The 19,889-nt window shown below is 46.0% G+C and overlaps 1 protein-coding gene across 4 annotated transcripts in view; it reads right to left on the reverse strand.

The window, feature by feature from the left end:
- TRIM44 (TRIM family member 44) overlaps window positions 1-19,889 on the reverse strand; it is a 187,570-nt gene that overhangs the window by 138,194 nt on the left and 29,487 nt on the right. For 3 of the 4 annotated variants that reach the window (XM_089677350.1, XM_089677349.1, XM_089677348.1), the window contains 2 exons: window positions 10,193-10,441; window positions 7,873-7,892 (listed from right to left, as the gene is read on the reverse strand). In XM_089677350.1, the coding sequence (XP_089533476.1) occupies window positions 7,873-7,892; window positions 10,193-10,441 (269 nt within the window). The remainder of the gene's footprint in view (window positions 1-7,872; window positions 7,893-10,192; window positions 10,442-19,889) is intronic. The other variant, XM_089677351.1, reaches the window with a different exon arrangement.

Raw genomic sequence — 19,889 nt, forward strand, 5'->3', positions numbered from 1 at the left:
GAATACAAACACTGCTTTCTTTTGAACCGTCTAATATTCACTTTTCTTCAATTTTTTTTAGAGGAACAACACAAATTAGATTTTTCTTCATGTTTTGATTTGGAATAGAACGTGTCGTGTTCCCAATGCATTTGTGTGTACGGAAATAAAAGCTATTAGAAGGATTTTCAGCTTTATTCACTTTTTTCAACACACTGCTATTATTTTGAACGTGTGTGTGTACGTGTGTACGTGTGTGTGTACGTGTGTACGTGTGTGTGTGTGTGTGTGTGTACATACACATAATATAAATATGTATACACTGTATATAAGATGCACTTCAGTCTGCAATCAGGTCCTCCCAGAGAAATAAAAAATTATATATATATATCCTGCAACCTTTCTTGGTCTACCTGAACTCGTCTTGGTATCAAGAGATCCCCGATCTTTCTACTGCCTGTGATTGAACAGTACTGACTGGCGTATTCAAGACTTTGGATATCTTTTTCCAACTTTATAAAGTTCCATTATCTTGTTACGCAGGTCTTTTGAGAGTTCTTTTCTGCTCCCCATGGCTCAGTACCTAGCTCAGTGGATCCACGTGAGAGCTAACAAACTCTGTGACTATTTATACACTGACACTAATTGTAATTTAAAAAGCTACAGATGTGGGAAATTAACCTTTAGTTGCCATTTTAACCCGTGTGTGTCACCTTGTGTCTGTACCAAGGCCAAACATTCCGGGGGATGGAAACTTTTGATCCGGGCCATTTGGGTGATCTTTGTTATCATTATGAGTTAAAAAGGAGCCAAACAACTATGTGATAATAAATGGCTTCATATGATCACTATCCTTACATAAAAAGGCAGTTTTTTGGCATGGTCAATCATACAGTATTTTCAATATAAATGCCACAATTTCATGATTTCTCACAGGGGATGCAAACTTTTGAGCACAACTGCATATGTTGACATTCATTATATCCGGGGCTATTTTTTTCTCATAAAATAGGTGCAGGTATTCTCCACTTCCAAATTACCCCTTGTCTCTGTCCCCCTACCCACCTCCAAGCACCATCCTTTGTAACCAGAAACAATAGGCAACGATAGATCCCCCTTAGCAACAATAGATACCCAACCAGCTTCAAAATCCCCCCCCCACCAAGAACAACAGACCTCCCCCAGCAATATTGGACCCCCAATATAACAATACACTAGGTCTACCAGCAGCCAGTATCAATAGACCCTTCATCAGCCAGCAACAATAGACCCTCCCTCAACAGTAGATCGCTCCCAGCAACAATTTTCCCCCTGCAACATAAGATCCCTACAGCAAAAATAAATCCCCCACCAGCAACATTAGACTTCCCCACCAACAGCATATCCCCCAGCAGCTGGCATCAGTAGACCCTCCAGCAAATCCCAGCACCCCATTCAATGCCAGAGGTGCCGGAACTGCGTTCCTCCCCACGTTCCCACTGAGAAAAAAATCCCTGATTATATCTCTTAGATTGTAAACTGTAAGGAGCAGGGCCCTCCTAACACTCTTGTATTGAATTGTATTGTAAAGCGCTGAGCAAACTGTTGGCACTATATAAATCCTGTATAATAATAATAATCTCTGCAATACAGGCACATCCACTATGTTTCATCCCTTCAAAACGCTGCAACCACAGGAAAATATCTGCTGATATGCCGGACGTCCAGTGAGCCTTCTGACAACGCTGCCTCTGCTGCACTGGAATCCCAAACAGCGTCGTCGGCAGGGAGAACTCGGGCAGGCAGCGTCGTCGGCAGGGAGAACTCGGGCAGGCAGCGTCGTCGGCAGGGAGAACTCGGGCAGGCAGCGTCGTCGGCAGGGAGAACTCGGGCAGGCAGCGTCGTCGGCAGGGAGAACTCGGGCAGGCAGCGTCGTCGGCAGGGAGAACTCGGGCAGGCAGCGTCGTCGGCAGGGAGAACTCGGGCAGGCAGCGTCGTCGGCAGGGAGAACTCGGGCAGGCAGCGTCGTCGGCAGGGAGAACTCGGGCAAGCAGCGTCGTCGGCAGGGAGAACTCGGGCAAGCAGCGTTGTCGGCAGGGAGAACTCGGGCAAGCAGCGTCGTCGGCAGGGAGAACTCGGGCAAGCAGCGTCGTCGGCAGGGAGAACTCGGGCAAGCAGCGTCGTCGGCAGGGAGAACTCGGGCAAGCAGCGTCATCGGCAGGGAGAACTCGGGCAAGCAGCGTCGTCGGCAGGGAGAACTCGGGCAAGCAGCGTTGTCAACAGGGAGAACTTGGGCAGGGCTGACAACGCTGCCACTGCTGCACTGGAATCCCAAGCAGCATTATCAGCCCTGCCAGAGTTCTCCCTGTTGGACTACACAACCCCCTCCCCTCTATGTTATAGCGATGAGAATGGAGGGTGGGGGTGTTCTGTATTACAGAAATGTACAACGTGTATTTTTCCATTCCATTTGTTCCCTGCAGGTGTACAATGCCGGTATAAAACAAATGCATACATATAAAACACGCCACTTTCTACACCGCAGAGCACTCATTACAAACCACATCACCCTATGATTGTATAGAACATTCTCTGAACACTGTGAAAGTGACAGGCGGCTGATTAGAGGTGGATGTAGTGGAGGGGTACATTGTATTTATACATGGCTGGGTCTGGACTCCGTCACACTGACAGCTTACACAGCCTGCTAATAGCTCCAACACAAACACAAGTGCTCCTAATAAGAGGCTTATGAAATAATGACTAGGCGGCCTGCACGGAGTTTATATTTGGAATACTTTAATAAGGCGAAACAAGGAACAATGATGATGTGCAAAGTCCAGTGAGATCGAATAAAAAAGGAAAAAAAAAAAAAAAGTTGCTTGATTTAAAGCAGAAAAATTAAATATACAGTATATTGTTTGATTGATAGGTCATTTCACTTTACAGACTTTTTTTCTATATATAAATTCAAAACCCTTAAAAAGGTTATTAAACCAAAAATGGAATATATTGCATAATACCAATTATTAGATTAGTTTTCTTTTTTTAGGCTTTTTTCACCCTTTGATCTGGCCAGTGGAATCCCCTGGCAAGTGCAGGGGGCGCGCACCGCACCGGGAGACACCTACCGCACCAGGTGATACCAATCCCGCTCCACGAAAAGGGAAAGTTGTAAAGAAAGCCAACAATCCCCGCAGGATGGATGGGATCTGCGTATTGGGAATCATAATGCATCGGACTCCGATCCATTATGCTCAATCCGCAGATCCGATCCATCCTGCGGGGATCGTCAGCATGCAACCTATACGGGGTGACACCGGACCCGCTCCACGAAAAGGTAAGTTGTAAAGAAAGCCGACAATCCCTGCAGGATGGATGGGATCTGCGTATTGGGAATCATAATGCATCGGACTCCGATCCATTATGCTCAATCCGCAGATCCGATCCATCCTGCGGGGATCGTCAGCATGCAACCTATACGGGGTGACACCGGACCCGCTCCACGAAAAGGTAAGTTGTAAAGAAAGCCGACAATCCCTGCAGGATGGATGGGATCTGCGGATTGGGGAGCATAATGCATCGTACTCCGATTTATTATGCTCAATCCGCAGATCCGAACCATCCTGCGGGGATCATCAGCATGCAACCTATACGGGGTGACACCGGACCCGCTCCACGAAAAGGTAAGTTGTAAAGCAAGTCGACAATCCCCGCAGGATGGATCAGATTTGTGGACTGGGGAGCATAATGGACTCCGATCCATTATGCTCAATCCGCAGATCCGATCCATTCTGCGGGGATCGTCGGAGGGGGTGTCACCAAGTGTTACCGCACCGGGTGACACCAACCCTAGGGATGCCCCTGGATCTGGCCATTAACACAGATGCACTGGCAGATTTGAATACACTAAAAAACTGAAGCCAAAGTCTAGACAAACAAAGCTGATCATTGTAAGCACCCCTGTCAGTGTTAAATAGTTTGTCTCTTCCATGTGAACTGATATATTGTGCTGGAGAGCATGTGCTTTTGAAATACAGACTTACCGGCCAGATCACCACATGAAAATAAAAGAATAAAGCTTAAAGTGTAAGTTCAGAATTCTGTAATGTGACTTTACACTGGACCCCCTCCACATCCCCTCTGGTCCCACAGTACTAGTGTCCCGCGATCCCCCACTGTCAGGCACCGGGACACAGCTTCACTGGTCTGGGGATTTGAAATCTCTGCAGCCTAATCTCCTATCTGTACCTCTCAGTGTGCATGCACATGAGGCATCTAATTGGTCAGCACCATCACATATATGGCGCCGACCAATCAGAATCTGTTTAGCCCATCCTGTCAAAGCTGGGAAGAGAGAAAGACAGGAGGATTTTAAATCCCCAGACCAGTGAAACGGTGTCCTGGTGCCTGACAGCAGAGGATCGCGGGACACTGGTACAGCGGGACGGTGGGGTCCAGTGTAAGGACACTTTACAGATTTCCTTTAAAGGCGAACTTACACTTTAAAAAAGAAAGCTAATGCAACCATCACATCCAAGAATTGGCAAGCACCAATATAATAAATGTTTGCTTTTGGGTTTAATACAGCTTTGAAGTGGGTCGGTGATTTGCCTGCACAAGGTAAAATAACAGGTTTAATGACAGAGTGCACTAGGAAGAGTTTAAAGCGGAACTCCAGGCAAAATAACTTTCATTTAACTATAGTCCTCAATAGCCACAAAGGATATAAATCCACTTTGTGTGCCCAAATGCCTTTGCAAATCCAGATATTACTTTGAACAGAAGAAATCACATCATCACTATGCTGTACATAGCCTGTGCAGAGAGCAGAGCTGTGGGAGGGGCCCAGCAGGCTCCACCCTCCACAGGCTGCCTGCAGAAAACTACAGGAGGGAGTGGAGACAAGACCAGTCACCCTGCACAAGGAGAGAGAGCAGCAGTGAGCGGTCTTTATTACAGAGGCAAAGTCTCACATTGGATTACTGCACAGATCTGGAACACCACACATGCCTCTTTTGTTTAGAAGACAGATTCTTATCTTGGAGATTAGCTTTAGGTAGAAAATCACTCCCCATTTTTTTTTTTAATTTTATGAATGTTGAAGGGTTAGAACTTTTCAGATGTTCTCTGCGCTCCCTACACACTTGGGGCGATTACCCATGTCAATCTAGGTTGATTACAGGAAATTCTGCTTTTACATTTACAGGTTTATAAACTGATATTTTAAAGCCGATTCCAAAAATTCAAGATATTTGGTGCCCCCCTTCTGTCCAGTCCTCCAACCTTTTGTCAGTGTCCAATTTTTTTTTGTCCTTTTCGTACTGGAAATTGTCTTTAGAAGGTGTGGTCACATGACCATCCCAGATACATTCAGATCCATAGATTGATCGGGCCGGGGCGGACTGACTACTCATGGGGCCCCCGGGCAATAAGGGATCATGGGGCCCCTGTGTCCTTGCCCAAACTCAGAAAAGCCTATGAAAAAGGTACCAGGGGTATCTCATGGGGCCTCCTACTGACTCCAGGCCCTCGGACAGTGCCAGAGTTTCCAAATGGTCAGTCCGCCCCTGGATCGGGCCATGGGGATTTAATGGTGGCATGTACTAATCACACTCCAGTGACATCCACACATGGATTGAAATTTGTTTGGTTCAGCAGGAACAGGACAAATTTTGACCTGTGTATGGGCTAGCTGGTTGTACATAAGTTGATCTATCGATCGACTTGTGTACAACCAGCCTGTCCATTTTTTCCCCAAACAATCAAGCTGTAGCCACACCTGCACATTTCCTAAACGCACGACAAAACACACAAAAATGTACATTTTTCAAGCATTTTGGAAACACACAGCAAACGCACCGCAATCAGGGGTCTCGCTTGCGGTGCCATGAATTGTTAATGTCACCCTACGCGCAGGTAACAGTTGCGTGTTTTGCTGCATGTTAGTTGTGCTAGAATTGCATCAAAACGCCCACTGAAAAAATGCCTGACACTCCACAACTGAGAAAGGTTCTGGAACTACTTTGCGGCATTTTGTCATGTGTAGGGCAGCCCATTAAAGTGAATGGGCAGCCGTAAGTACAATTAAGGCATGGAAAACGCAAAAAAAAAAAAAACCCCGAAAAAAAAAACACTCGCAATCCTCAGATGTGAATGGGGCCTCAGTGCCACTGGCTATAGCTGTCAACACTGATTATTATTATTATAATACAGGATTTCTATAGCGTTGATCCTCTGGATCAACTGTGGGTATAGGATAACTTTTTTTTTTTATGGTTGAACTGGATGGACTTTTGTCTTTTTTCAGCCAGACTAACTATGTAACAGTTTGCTTGGTGCTTTATAATATAGAGGGAGACAATACAGCAACAATACAGTTCAATTCAAGAGGGTTAGGAGGGCCCTGCTCCTTGGAGCTTACAATCTAAGAGGGAGGGGCTGGTGGTACAAAAGGTAATAACTGTGGGGGATGGACTGGTAGGAGGAATAAAAGATTCCGTTATTTTAAGGCAGGATAGGCTTCTCTGAAGAGATAGGTTTTAAGAGATCGCCTAAAAGTGGGAAGAGTAGGCCATAGTCGGATAGATTGGGGTTGAGAGTTCCAGAGTTTGGGGGAGACTCTGGAGAAGTCCTGGAGACAAGCATGGGAGGAGGAGACAAGGGATCTAGAGAGCAGGAGGTTGTGGGAGGAGCAGATAGGATGGTTTGAGTGATATTTGGAGACAAGATTGGTGATGTAATTTGGGGCAGAGTTATAAATGGCTTTATATGTTCTTGTTAATGTTTTGATTTTTATTTGTTGGGCAATGGGAAGCCAGTGTAGGGATTGGCAGAGAGGGGTGGAGGACACTGGAGGAATTGGCAGAGAGGGATGGCAGATATGGAATGGTTGGTAAGGTGGATGAGTCTGGCAGCACATTCATCATCGACTGAAGAAGGGATAGCCTGCGACGAGGTCGGCCAATGAGGAGGGAGTTACAATATTCAAGGCGAGAGATAACCAGGGAGTGAAGAAGTTGCTTCGTAGTTTTGGTATCCAAGAACTGGCGTATCTTGGAGATGTTGCGTAGGAGAAGTCTACAAGATTTGGACAGCGATTGGATTCGGACACTGATCATTGTACTCTTCCGGTGGGGAAAGCTCCCTGCCAGCAGAACACAATAGCACAGTGGGAATGATTGCCTGCTCCGCATAAAATGTGTGGATGAGAGAATTGGTTCATTCAATTGGTTCGACCACTGGTCTAACAAAAAAAAATGAATCATGTATTGCCAGTGTTCAAGACTGTATGCCCCGAGAGGCAGTGGGTGGGGTTCCTGGCTGGGGGCCTCAGGCAATAGCACCGCTATGAATAAACTATAGGGGGCAGATACAAGCCTGGTCACCCTGCACAAAAAGAGAGCAGCACTGACAGGTCTTTATTACAAGACTCCTGCACACAGCAAAGTGCAGTAATTACCTTGTGCTGGATAACCTCAAATCTAGAAGAAACACCAAAAAAGAAAGCAGCATTCAAGAATGAATACACTGTACATTTGTCTGGTATTTGATACTCTGCTTACAGGGCATGCTGGGCTTTCCATCAGGAAAGCCCAGCACTATCTCTTCATTGTTGACTCCTGGAGCAGTCTAAAAATCACGACTAGTACAGGGAGGGGGGTGTATTCTTCCTCTGACTCATTCAGCTGTCTTGTAGCAGATTATAAGGACATTCAGGACTATTTATAACACAACCAATGAAGGCCTTTTATAGTAAGTCAGCTTGCTAATTAGATGGTTCTTATCTTTCACCTACAATGGCAAATATGAAAAACTCACAGCTGAATAAAAAAAAAAATCGACTTTAAATGGACTAAACCATTAAACACTTACGATATGTAAAACAAGTCTACAGTGATTGTACAAACTTACCCTGAGTCTTCATCTGGGTTCTAGAGAGAAGAAAAAGAAGAATTCACGTTAGAAAGCAAATCACTATTTTTTCTCTTTTTCTTTTAGAGACAGCATCCTGATCAATCATTGGTAACATTAGATGTTATCAGTCAAATCAATTTACAATAATTCTAAAGGAAAGCCCCAGGGTTCCTGTGCAAATTTTAATGTTGGCCCTTCTAGGTCCCATACAAAAAGCTTTGATGATCCAATTAAAGTAAAGGCCCCACCACCATTCTTCCACCCTCCCCCCCCCCCCTCCTTTAAGAGTACTGCCTATAATATGATTGATTCCATTGTGTGGGGGTGACAGATGCACTTTTAAGAAAGCAGAACATGGAAATAAACACTGAAAGTAAAAAAAACAAGGTATATGCCCACAGCTTAAAGTGACACTAAACCTATCCTTTTTCTCCAAAAATAATTCATAAATATTCACTGCCTAATGGCCGTGATCTATGTTTTAGGAAATGTTTTCACTGTGTTTTTCTGCCTCCTTGTAATATTGTTGAGCCCCAAACCTTTCCTTTTTCCCCTCACTTCCATTTGTTTGGAACAGACAGCGCGCATTAGTTGCAGTCATGTGCACTGCTCTATGTACACTACAGATCCCACAGTCCATAGTCCATTCTGGTAGCAAGCAAGAGTGTGGCTACATTCCTGCATACAGTGGGACCATGTTAAAAGATGTTAGTACTTGTTCTAATAGCCATTTTGTCCTATTTTAGCAGTTTGATTTTTCAATACTTTTTTGCAAATTTTCTTTTTGATGCAATAAATCCTGTATAATAATAATAAATATATGTTTGCATTATATATCTACTTTATTTGAACTTTTACTATATATATATCATTTGTATCTTAACATTTGTAACTCATATGAGACAACAGAAGATCGTGTGACAAGCTTGTTGTTATTATGTGATGTTCTAGAATTTGTGGTATATATTCATGTACAAAGCCAGGCATCATTTTTCATTAGTATGACCATGTTTATTGTTTATTCTTGTAGCCCTGATGAAGCAGCTGTTGCCCCTGAAGCACGTTGGCTGTTCTTAATGTGACTTTTTTTTTTACCAACAATTAAAATTTTAATCTTTTTTCTATTTATTTTAAAAATTTCATCTGGTTTTGGTCTGGCACTCCTTTTTCATATTTATATGGTCCGATACAAGACTAATCCTCCTATTTAAAGTGGTTGGAAACCTCAGGCATGAAATATGAGCAAAGCATATCCCTCTGTAGCATAGGCGTGCACATAGGGTGTGCGGGGTGTGCCTGGGCACACCGTAATCACCCGGTGTGCATTAGCATTATCACTCTGTGTGCCAGTGGGGAGATGGGAAAGATCTCCCTCTGACCGGATCTACCATAAGAGAAGTGCTTCTGCACTTCTCTACGACTGTGCTGGCAGGAAGATCAATGTGTTTGAGATGTGGGGTGCACACCCTAATGCAATAGACTGCGCACACCTATGCTCTATAGTGTGTACTTGTCTCAATTAAAAGCACGAAGTGTGCTGTGTGCTGCTTTGCTCCTCAGCTTTCAGCATGAATCACTTCTGACAAGTTTTCCTGACACCAAGAAAAACAAAAGGTAACGGGAGGGACCTCCAGCACACAACCAGTGATTGACAGCCTCAGACACGCAGTTACTGTGTGCTGTGTAGAGGGGGTGTGACCCCTTCCCTCCAATCATCTCTCAGAGCTCTCCACACTGAGCTCTGTAGTGTGTAATTTCAGTTCTCCACTCCCTTTTCTGAAAGCTCAGACAAGCTTTATAAATTCTGCACTAAATTCGGCTGAAGAGAAGACCGCAGATAAACAGGTACAACCTACGTAGGAAGATTTGTTTCATCCCAGTATATCACCTGAGGCCAGTCACTTCACTGGGTATATGTAAGGGCTTACAAGCACTTTAAGGGATATGTGATAGAATGAGACATGGGAATACCTTCTATTTTGAGTAGGCTTTACTGTGCTATGCACTGATTTGGTTGGAAGACTTTCTGATTCCTTTAGTCCCTTATCATATCCTGCATGGTTATGCGTCTCGTTTTTGTTATTCTGTAACCTGCGCTCAACTGTTTTCGGCATGAAAATCCCACAACCAGCACTTTGTGTGTTTTTTTATTAAAGGACATTGAGATAATGGATTGAGCTCTGTTTAAGTAAGCAAAGTCCTTCTATATCATGATTCAGACAATCAGTCTATGGTCTTGTGTAGGCCATCACCAGCCCACAAGAAGACAACAGAGACATGGCAGTACATCACGGAGAGTCCCAAGAGAGGCACTCACACAGATTACCTCTGGTTTCTGCATTACCAGTTGATTAAAGCTGTTCAGCTGCCGTGTGATCTCCGCCATTTCCGTCATTAGCTTGCCCATGTGGACGTTGAGCTCGGCGAGGACTTCAGTCACATGGGCTGAGGCCACAGCCTCCTGGAGGTCCACAAAGTGCAGGGCCTTCTTCTCCTCCTCGTGTACCAGCTGCTTCATGTGGTCAAACTCCTTCTGGATGAAGCTCTTTAGGTCACTGCGTGTTATCTGGAAGATAAGAGAATCATGTCAGCTGTAACACACTGGATCATTATATAGGATTTATATGGAGTCAACAGTTCGCACAGCTCTCTATAGTACAGTTACAATACAATTGGGGGTTGTGATCATGGGAGCTTACAATCTAAGATGGTAAAGAACATGAGTCTGGGATGTCATCTCTGCAAACACAGGCAGCAATTGGACTGTTCTGCATACCAAGCCTAAGTCAAGAGTCAAATAAAGCCTTTCTGGGGAGAAACATGGAGGTTTGCAGTACTGAATGCTCCATCTAAAAAGTACAGTTTTCTGGCTGTCGGCCTTTTGCTTCAATATTTGGAGTCACAGACCAGGAAGGAGGCAGATGGATCGTTTACTATTAGTTTGAATACTTTGGCTTTTCCTAGCTGCATACTTGTTTAATACTTACACTGCCCAGAGCAGGGCGCTCTGTTTCCTCTTGTACCAAATTGTATTGTAGCTGTAATGCCTACCTTCATTTTGTAAAGCGCTGAGCAAACTGTTGGCACTATATATGGGGTGGAAAAAAAGCGAGAGAGAGAAAGAGCGAGAGAAAGAGTGAGAGAGAGAGAGAGAGCGAGAGAGAGAGCGAGAGCGAGAAAGAGCGAGAGCGCGTGCACGCAAAAGAGCGAAAGAGCAAGAGAGCGAAAGAGCGAGAGAGAGAGAGCGAGCGGGGGGAGCGAGCGAGAGGGAGAGAGAAAGAGGAAGAGAGCAAGAAAGAGAGCGAGGGGGCGCGAGAGGGAGAGAGAGAGCAAGCGAGAACGAGAGAGAGAGAGAGAGCGGCCAAAAGAGGGAGAGCGAGCAAGAGAGAACGAGAGAGAGGCCAAAAGAGGGAGAGAGGGAGAGAGAGAGAGAGCGAGAGAGCGCGGAGGGGCAAAAGAGAGAGAAAATGAAATAAGGAATGAAAGCAGAATGATCATAAGCAAGCACAGGGGAGGAAAGAAACGCGTATTAAAAAGCTCATTGTATAGATAGATCTGACATTGCTTTCCAGAAAACATTGTGTTTTATTGAAACTGCTAATAAATATATCTAAGCCGATTAGTTGTTTATACTTCAATTAGTGAGAGTAGGTGCGCAAATTGGGACAGGCTGGTTGGGGCCCCATCGCATTACTTTGCCCAGAGGCCCATGATGCCATTAAGACCACCCTTTCAGGTGCCATGTTAAGGAGATGATCAATGATAGTCACTTTACCGGTCAGAAGTCATAATGTTATGGCTGATCATGCATATTTAAAGGTACAGAGTCATTTGAAGCCGTGTGCAGGTAGGCTGTGTCTCCTGTATGCATTTCAAAGCCTAATGTTCAGCTCTGAACAGAATGTTCTTCAGGAAGCCATTGTGGGGCTCACACGAGTCCAAGACTCGGCTTACGGTCCCTGAAGACCTCCATCCCTCTCCATATGAAAGGCTCCTGCAACCTTGAACATCAAAACCGCAGAAAAGAAGAATAGTCCCCATCACCATATTTATAAGGACGGAAAGTGATGGAGGAGGTCAGGAAGGTTTCCACACTCAGGAAAGTATTTATTGTAGTTATCATGCTTGGTATTCCGAGAATTCCATGAAATGCGAGGACGGGTGTTCCTTCATTTATAAGAGCTGCATGCAGATCATCCCCCACATACTGACCCCTCTGTACACATTCCACTTCACATCCCCTAGGATACAGTTTTTTGTATGGTCTTCTTCATATCTCAATACTCTCTGCATGCTGAGAACAGAATCATTTAACACATTATAAAAGGCCAAAACTAAAGATTTTGTTTTGGACAACGTGGGGAAGAAGTATGTTTTTATATGGTGTCTGTGTCCCCGTTGAAGAGATTTAACTTCACTTCCTGCCTTTGCGACACCAGGACACCAAGAAATGGTTAAAAATGGTGTCAGAAGGACAAAGGCAGCAATAAAGACCCAATAGAGTTTCTTACTGGAATTTTCCACTTGGGGTCCCCTTCGCACACATTGTTGCAATGCATCACTATATGCACATTAAAATGCAGTATTTCATGTATTAAAGTATGCACATAAATGGAAGAAAAACCAGACCTGCACCATGTGTTTTTCATCAGTAGGACACTGAAGGTTTCCTAAAACTGAACTTTAGTCTGTTTCTATTTTGTCTTCCCTGGTTCCTCCTCTATCCCCTTATCAACATGCAAACAAACATTTCAAAGAAAATCTTTCCATTTTTGCTATATACACACACACCTTTCTTTAGACCCACTGACATAATCACTGGGTCTCTGTGCTCCTCTATGCAATGCAGGCAGATCATGGCTCATGGGAGGGGCCAGCAGGGTGAAGTAGATAGATAAAAACAGCCTCGCACCATGCTTCAGTTCTCCACTCAGGAGCCCTCAATCCCTAATGAGGCAGAATGTATGGATCTTGTGTGCAAATTTTAAAATGTATTTATGGGTGGGTGCAGGGCCAGTGCTTCCACTAAGCAAACTGGGCAGCCACCATCAAGGGGCACCTGTGCACAGCAGAGGCTAACACCCTCTCTGTGTGGGACACCGCCACATCATGAATGATCCTTCAGCTGAGAGGAGGGGCGGCAGAGGGGGGGGAAGAAAGGACAGAGGAAGATGACGAGTGTCTGGGGGCCAGTGTAGCAGCTGAGCCAGTGTTCCTCTCAGACGCAGTCCCTTACTGCAAGCCGGCTGGCAGCTGCTGATCACTGTGGAGTTCCAGCCCTTCTCTTCCCAAATTTCAGTGGAGACGGAGCAGAGGAAGGTCAAGTCTGACTCTGATGTCTCGTATCTGTGTGAGTGTGACCTGGCCGGCCATCACATGTGCAATGTGTCAGTGAGTGATGACATCATCACGATCCCACAGCCTGCTCTTCTAGTGCCTGCTGATCTGTGTCAGTGTTGGTGGTGGTGTGCTGTGTCGGATCTGTCACCGTGTGGGAGAGCTCAGTTCAGCTGCCTGATATCTCCCCCCATTGCCTGGGGAATTCCAGCCTGTCAGTGTGGATCCATCATCCTCCACTCACTGCAACTGTCACCCTGCCCCTGCCAGCCACAGATACAGTCCGTCCGGGACACTGATTTGGTCTTTAATATTAGTGCTGGTGGCATCTTATGACACTTACTGTATTTTTGCAAATCAAAAAATTTAGTAGTTTCACGTTTGTTGGATTAATAATTTCTACTGTTTTGTAAAATTGTTTTGGGGGGGGGGGGGTGAAAGTAGCTGGTCTTGCCTAGGGCGAAGAATAGTCTAGCACCGACCCTGTGTGGGTGTCAGTCTGGAGGTAGGCTGCATTTGGATGTGAACCGTCCTTGGTAACTCCCACATGTGTTGCTGAGCCTCCACGAAAGAATTGAAATCCAATGAAGGAAAGGGGTGGGCCAGAGCAAAGCTGGGGAGGAAACGGCTAGTTCATTGGTCTCCAAACTGTGCCCTTTGATTCCCTTTATCCAGCTCTTGGGGTACTATTCCTACCACTGATATGAAGTACTAATCCGTCCAATGATACTAAAAGTGCGGCAGTTAGTATTCCTCCCAATGACGGGGCACAATTCCTCCCAATGACAGGGCACTATTCCTCCCAAAGACACCAATGACAGGGTACTGTTCTATCCATTGATGCCAATGACAGGGCAATGTTCCTCCCAAAGACACCAATGACAGCGTACTGTTCTATCCATTGACGCCAATGACAGGGCAATGTTCCTCCCAATGACACCAATGACGGGGCACAATTCCTCCCAATGACAGGGCACTATTCTTCCCAAAGACATCAATGACAGGGCACTGTTCTATCCATTGACGCCAATGACGGGGCAATGTTCCTCCCAATTACACCAATGAGGGGGCAATGTTCCTCCCAATGACACCAATGAGGGGGCACTGCTCCTCCCAGTGAAACCAATGATGGGGCACTGCTCCTCCCAATGACACAGAAGATGGGTCACTGTTCCTCCCAATGACACCAGTGATGGGGCACTGTTCCTTCCAATGACAGCAATGATGGGGTGTTATTCCCACCAATGATGGGGCACTATTTCCCCCAATGACACCAATGATTGGGTACTATTCCTACCAATGATGGGGCACAATTCCTCCAAATGACACCAATGATGGACACTATATCCCCCCCCATGACACCAATAATTGGGCACTATTCATCCCAGTAATACCAATGATGGAGCACTATTCGTCCCAGTGACACAAATGATGGGGCACTATTCTACCCTGTGACACCAATGATGGGACTTTATTACTCCCAATGGAGAGTATTCCTCCCACTGGGGACCCCCCATTCTTCCCCCAATTGCTGAGGGTTAGTAAATTGGCTCTTTGTTTAGAAAATTTTGAAAAAAAAACCCAATATTTTTTACTTTCTGCTATAAAACATATCCAATAAAAAGTCTAGAAAATCTAATTTCTTCATACATTTAGGTCAATATGTATTCTGCTACATATAGTTGGTAAAACAAAATCCCAATGAGCGTATATTGATTGGTTTGGGCAAACGTTATGGCATCTACAAACTATGGGACATATGCTGAAATTGTAATTTATCTATTTACATTAGTAATGGCAGCGATCGGTGACTTATAACGGGACTGCGATATTGCGGCAGACAATCTGACACTTTGTGGGAACCAGTGACAATAAAACAGTGATCAGTGCTAAAAATATACACGGTCACGGTACTAATGACACTGGCTGGGAAGGGGTTAAATATCTAGAGCGATCAAAGGGTTAACTGTGTGCCTAGCTTCTGCTTATATATGTACTATATTGTGTTTTTACTAAGGGATGTGCTGGATTGTATTCTTTTCTTTGCAGGGAAATAAAATCCAGCACATTGCCACTGACAGGACACAGCTCTGCCTTGTTTACATAGCCAGAGCTGTGTTCTCTCTCTCTCCTTGCCAATCAGTGGATGCCGGCGGTCATCCATCTGCACTCGCCCCCTACCCGGAAGTGCAGAATCACATATACTGTATACTACTACTTTTCTTTCTTCTCCTGTTGCTGTACATTGGGTTCCCTATGTCTCTTTCTGCAGTGTGGTTGGTTGGTAGTGGGATCGGCGTCCTGTGATGAGTGGTTTCCGCTCACTTCTGGGTGGTGCGGGCTACATGCAGCGGTGACGTCATCATGGCATGCATCATCACATTGGTGTTTTCATCTCATACCATTTTCTTAGGCCGTAATGGCGGTCTGGTGTTTTCTAGGCTGGACCACCCCTGTGCACATGAAGTTGAAGGGAATAGACTTCTCCACTGTGGGCTTCATAAGCGGGGGACTTTCCTGTCCAGTATTCTCTTTGGGTTGAACGATGCTTGGCTGCGGCACACGTTAAGTAGCCTTGGAGGCATGGGCGGACTGACCATTTGGAAACTCGGGCACTGCCTGAGGGCCCGGGGTCAGTAGGGGGCCCCATGAGATACCCCTGGTACATTTTTCATAAGCTTTTTTGAGTTTGGGCAAGGACACAGGGGCCCCATGAGTTGTCAGTCCGCCCCTGCTTGGAGGTGATCACGCTGTAATGTAGGTTTGGTATGCTTTATACCCGTGTCTGCTCCCATTCATATTACTCTTTAGATCTTTTGAAAAGTTGGATTTGCACTTCGGGGTTCTTTTTTGATTGTTTATCCTTCTCCACTGCATTTCACCATTCTTTCCACATCTTTCTCCATCACCAATTACTCCACTATTATATCTACCCATATATATATATATATATATATATATATATATATATATATATATATATATATATATATATATATATATATATATATATATATATATATATATATATATATAATGTCAGAGCAGGGCTGTGGAACGGACAGGTAGGCCTAGTGGCAGGGTAAGGCACTGGCTGACGACAACCCCCACCAACAGACCGAAGTCCCTCAGGGCGCGGAGTCTAAGTCCCAGGCTGCCCTTCACCAGGGCCCCTGATGGTGGGGATGGACTTGACGCAGCCAGGAACCAGGTCACGGCCCCCGAGACACCCCGGCTGCGGTAATGGCCGCCGCCAATGGCGTGTAGCTGGTGAGAATGACAATAGCGTAGTCAGGCAAGCCGAGTCGACAACAACAGGACAAAACAGTACAGAACAGTAGACAGAGAATCACAGGTCACAGGCCGGGTTCAGCAACGGAAGGTCAGATCGAAGGAAAACACAGAGAATGGTCTTAGTCACAAGCTGAGTCAGAATACCAGAAGAGTCACGAGCATATACACAGAGCTGTAACAACACCAAGACACAAGTGCAAAGAGCATGTGCGGATCACAGGCTTATATGTACTCAGCCACACCCCTCTGGGGGATGGACCTCAGAGACCTGAAGGCATAAAAGCTTCCCACCATGCTCAGCAGAAATCCAAGATGGATGCCAGCACATGGAGTAACATAACCTCTGGGAAAAGGTAGGACCTTGACATACATACATACATACATACATACATACATATATGTATGTGTGTGTGTTACTCTGCTTTCAAGTCACTGGCCTTCACTTCCAATGGGTCTTAGTTCAACCATTATCTGGGATGCTGGCACCTTTGTGTACTATTCCTTATCTTCTACCTTCTGGTTTATTACTTTCTGGGTTCCCCCCCCCCTTTTCTTTTCCCTTCCCTATTTTACTTTTGGTTTTCCACATATTTTCTTTCCTTTTCTCTTTGAAGTGTCATTTTACTGATGGTTCCAACTGGTGCCCCCCACCGTCCCCATTGCACTCCCCCAGTGGGCCAATACATTTCCCATCACAGCTCCTGGCCAAAGTAGTTACGTGCTGGTGGGATTCCCTCCAGTCGCTATCTGCTTTTTTTCATCAGCCCTTGCATATGTTTTTCACGTGATATGTATTGAACTGGTGGGGAGTTCTGATTTTTACACACACACACACACATATATATATATATATATATATATATATATATATATATATATAAATATCTGAAAAACAACTTGGCTTCTCCTCAGATACCATACCTTCAAGCTTTGTGATCTCCTGAAGAAGTTAATGTTGCTTCATGAAATGTGTTGAGATGCTGCGCAGAGAACTTGTGCTATGTAATTCATGGATCTTGTAGATATAGCTTCTTCTTTTGAAGGAGCCCCACCTAGTACTTGGCTCGGCAGGTCCCCTGAAGAACTGAGTCTGCCTGGTATTGGCTGCGTGGTCTATGAGTACCCCAGTCCCCATCAGGAGTCTTGTGCCCTAGAAGGAGCAGGGCCAGGGTCCTTTCCCTTTGGTGGAGGACCATGTGTACACCCTTTGCTTACTTTTTGAAGCCAATTTATTAGCCCTCAGACTTTGGGGGGGGGGGCCCTCAGTGGGACCGACGCCCCATTGTCGGTGTCAGTGGGGGGGGGGGGGATTAGCGCCCCATCGTCGGTGTCAGTGGGGGGGGGGGGATTAGCGCCCCATCGTCGGTGTCAGTGGGGGGGGGGGGGATTAGCGCCCCATCGTCGGTGTCAGTGGGGGGGGGGGGATTAGCGCCCCATCGTCGGTGTCAGTGGGGGGGGGGATTAGCGCACCATCGTCGGTGTCAGTGGGGGGGGGGGGATTAGCGCCCCATCGTCGGTGTCAGTGGGGGGGGGGGATTAGCGCCCCATCGTCGGTGTCAGTGGGGGGGGGGATTAGCGCCCCATCGTCGGTGTCAGTGGGGGGGGGGATTAGCGCCCCATCGTCGGTGTCAGTGGGGGGGGGGATTAGCGCCCCATCGTCGGTGTCAGTGGGGGGGGGGATTAGCGCCCCATCGTCGGTGTCAGTGGGGGGGGGCTTAGCGCCCTATCGTCAGTGTCAGTGGGGGGGATTAGTGCCTCATCGTTGGGGCCATTGGGGGGATTAGTGCCACAACATTGGGATCAGTGGGGGAATTAGTGCCCCATCGTTGGGGCCATTGGGGGGGGATTCGTGCCCCATCGTTGGGACCAGTGGGGGGATTAGTGCCACAACATTGGGATCAGTGGGAGGAACAGTGCCCCATCATTGGTAGGAATAGTGCCACATCGTTGGTGTCAGTAGTTCTTCTTTCATCAAATACAAAAGAATAGCCTATTTCAGTATCTACAGATCAGAAGCAGGTAAGCATCAGCAATAAGATTTGACAAAGGAAAACGTGCAGTTTAATCAAGCGACCTGGAGCTTTATTTTCCTCTCAAGTCTGCGGTTGCATTAGGATAATCTTGACACACCGAATCCATCCAGCTCCTATCGGTCATAGGGCAAAGCAGCAGGAACATCATTAATCGGACATTAATAGGAAAGGAGCAGATCAGTTAGGGATCTGAATGAACATCAATTCCCGGGAACCCTACCCCGCAGGTGGGTATCAAGTAATGGAGGATCACGCTGGGCTTTGCTCAGGCCAGGAAGAGGAGAGAATGGATGGGAATGATCATTAGTGGAATGTAGGGGAGGGACGTGTCCGTACAATGTGCACCAAGCACAGGCCAGCACCGGTGTGAAATATTCATGTACCGTACGGCACAGCCGGCAGCACTCATTGTAGGAAAATGTGGGGGTGAGCTATTTAGCCATGCACAGCACATGCCAATTAATGGAGTGCCAAGCACAGCGTCCGGCTTTGAGCCAACTTTATCAAACGTCTCCAAGTAGGCGAAAAACATTTTACCTGTGGTCCTAAAAGAAAGAGCAGAAAACAGCTGCAAGCAATCCAACGGCTTTATAAGTACAACAAAATGAATATTACAGCTGAATTCCAGGCTGAATATATATGTATGAGCCAGTCTTGCCTGCCTGATGGCATAACTCGTTGGTGACCACAGATTTTCAACGGTTTGGCAAAAAAACTTGGTCATAACCCCACCCACATACTGGACAGGCAAAGGAGGAGCATCACTGGGTTGATAGACTTATCACCAGGTCAGTTAGCTCATCACCCTACTCAGTGCAGCATTGTGTAGTGCTCTATATCAGTGGTCTCCAAACTGTAGCCCTAGGGTCTGGTGTGACCCTTTACTTGCCGTTTTTCTGGCCCTTGGGGCACTATTCTTAGCACCGACACCAACAATGAGGCATTATTTCTCCCACTGACACCAACGATGGGGCACTAATCCTCCCACTGACACCAACGATGGGGCACTAATCCTCCCACTGACACCAACGATGGGGCACTATTCTTCCCATTGATACCAATGATGGGGCACTATTCTTCCCATTGATACCAACGATGGGGCACTATTCTTCCCATTGATACCAATAATGGGGCACTATTCTTCCCATTGATACCAACAATGGGGCACTATTCTTCCCATTGACACCAACAATGGGGCACTATTCTTCCCATTGACACCAGTGATGGGGCACTATTCTTCCCATTGATACCAACAATGGGGCACTATTCTTCCCATTGATACCAACAATGGGGCACTATTCTTCCCATTGATACCAACAATGGGGCACTATTCTTCCCATTGATACCAAC

The sequence above is a fragment of the Staurois parvus genome, unplaced genomic scaffold (assembly GCF_062004578.1).
Source record: "Staurois parvus isolate SC_StPar_1 unplaced genomic scaffold, SC_StPar_1.0 ptg000184l, whole genome shotgun sequence".
NCBI lineage: Eukaryota > Metazoa > Chordata > Amphibia > Anura > Ranidae > Staurois > Staurois parvus.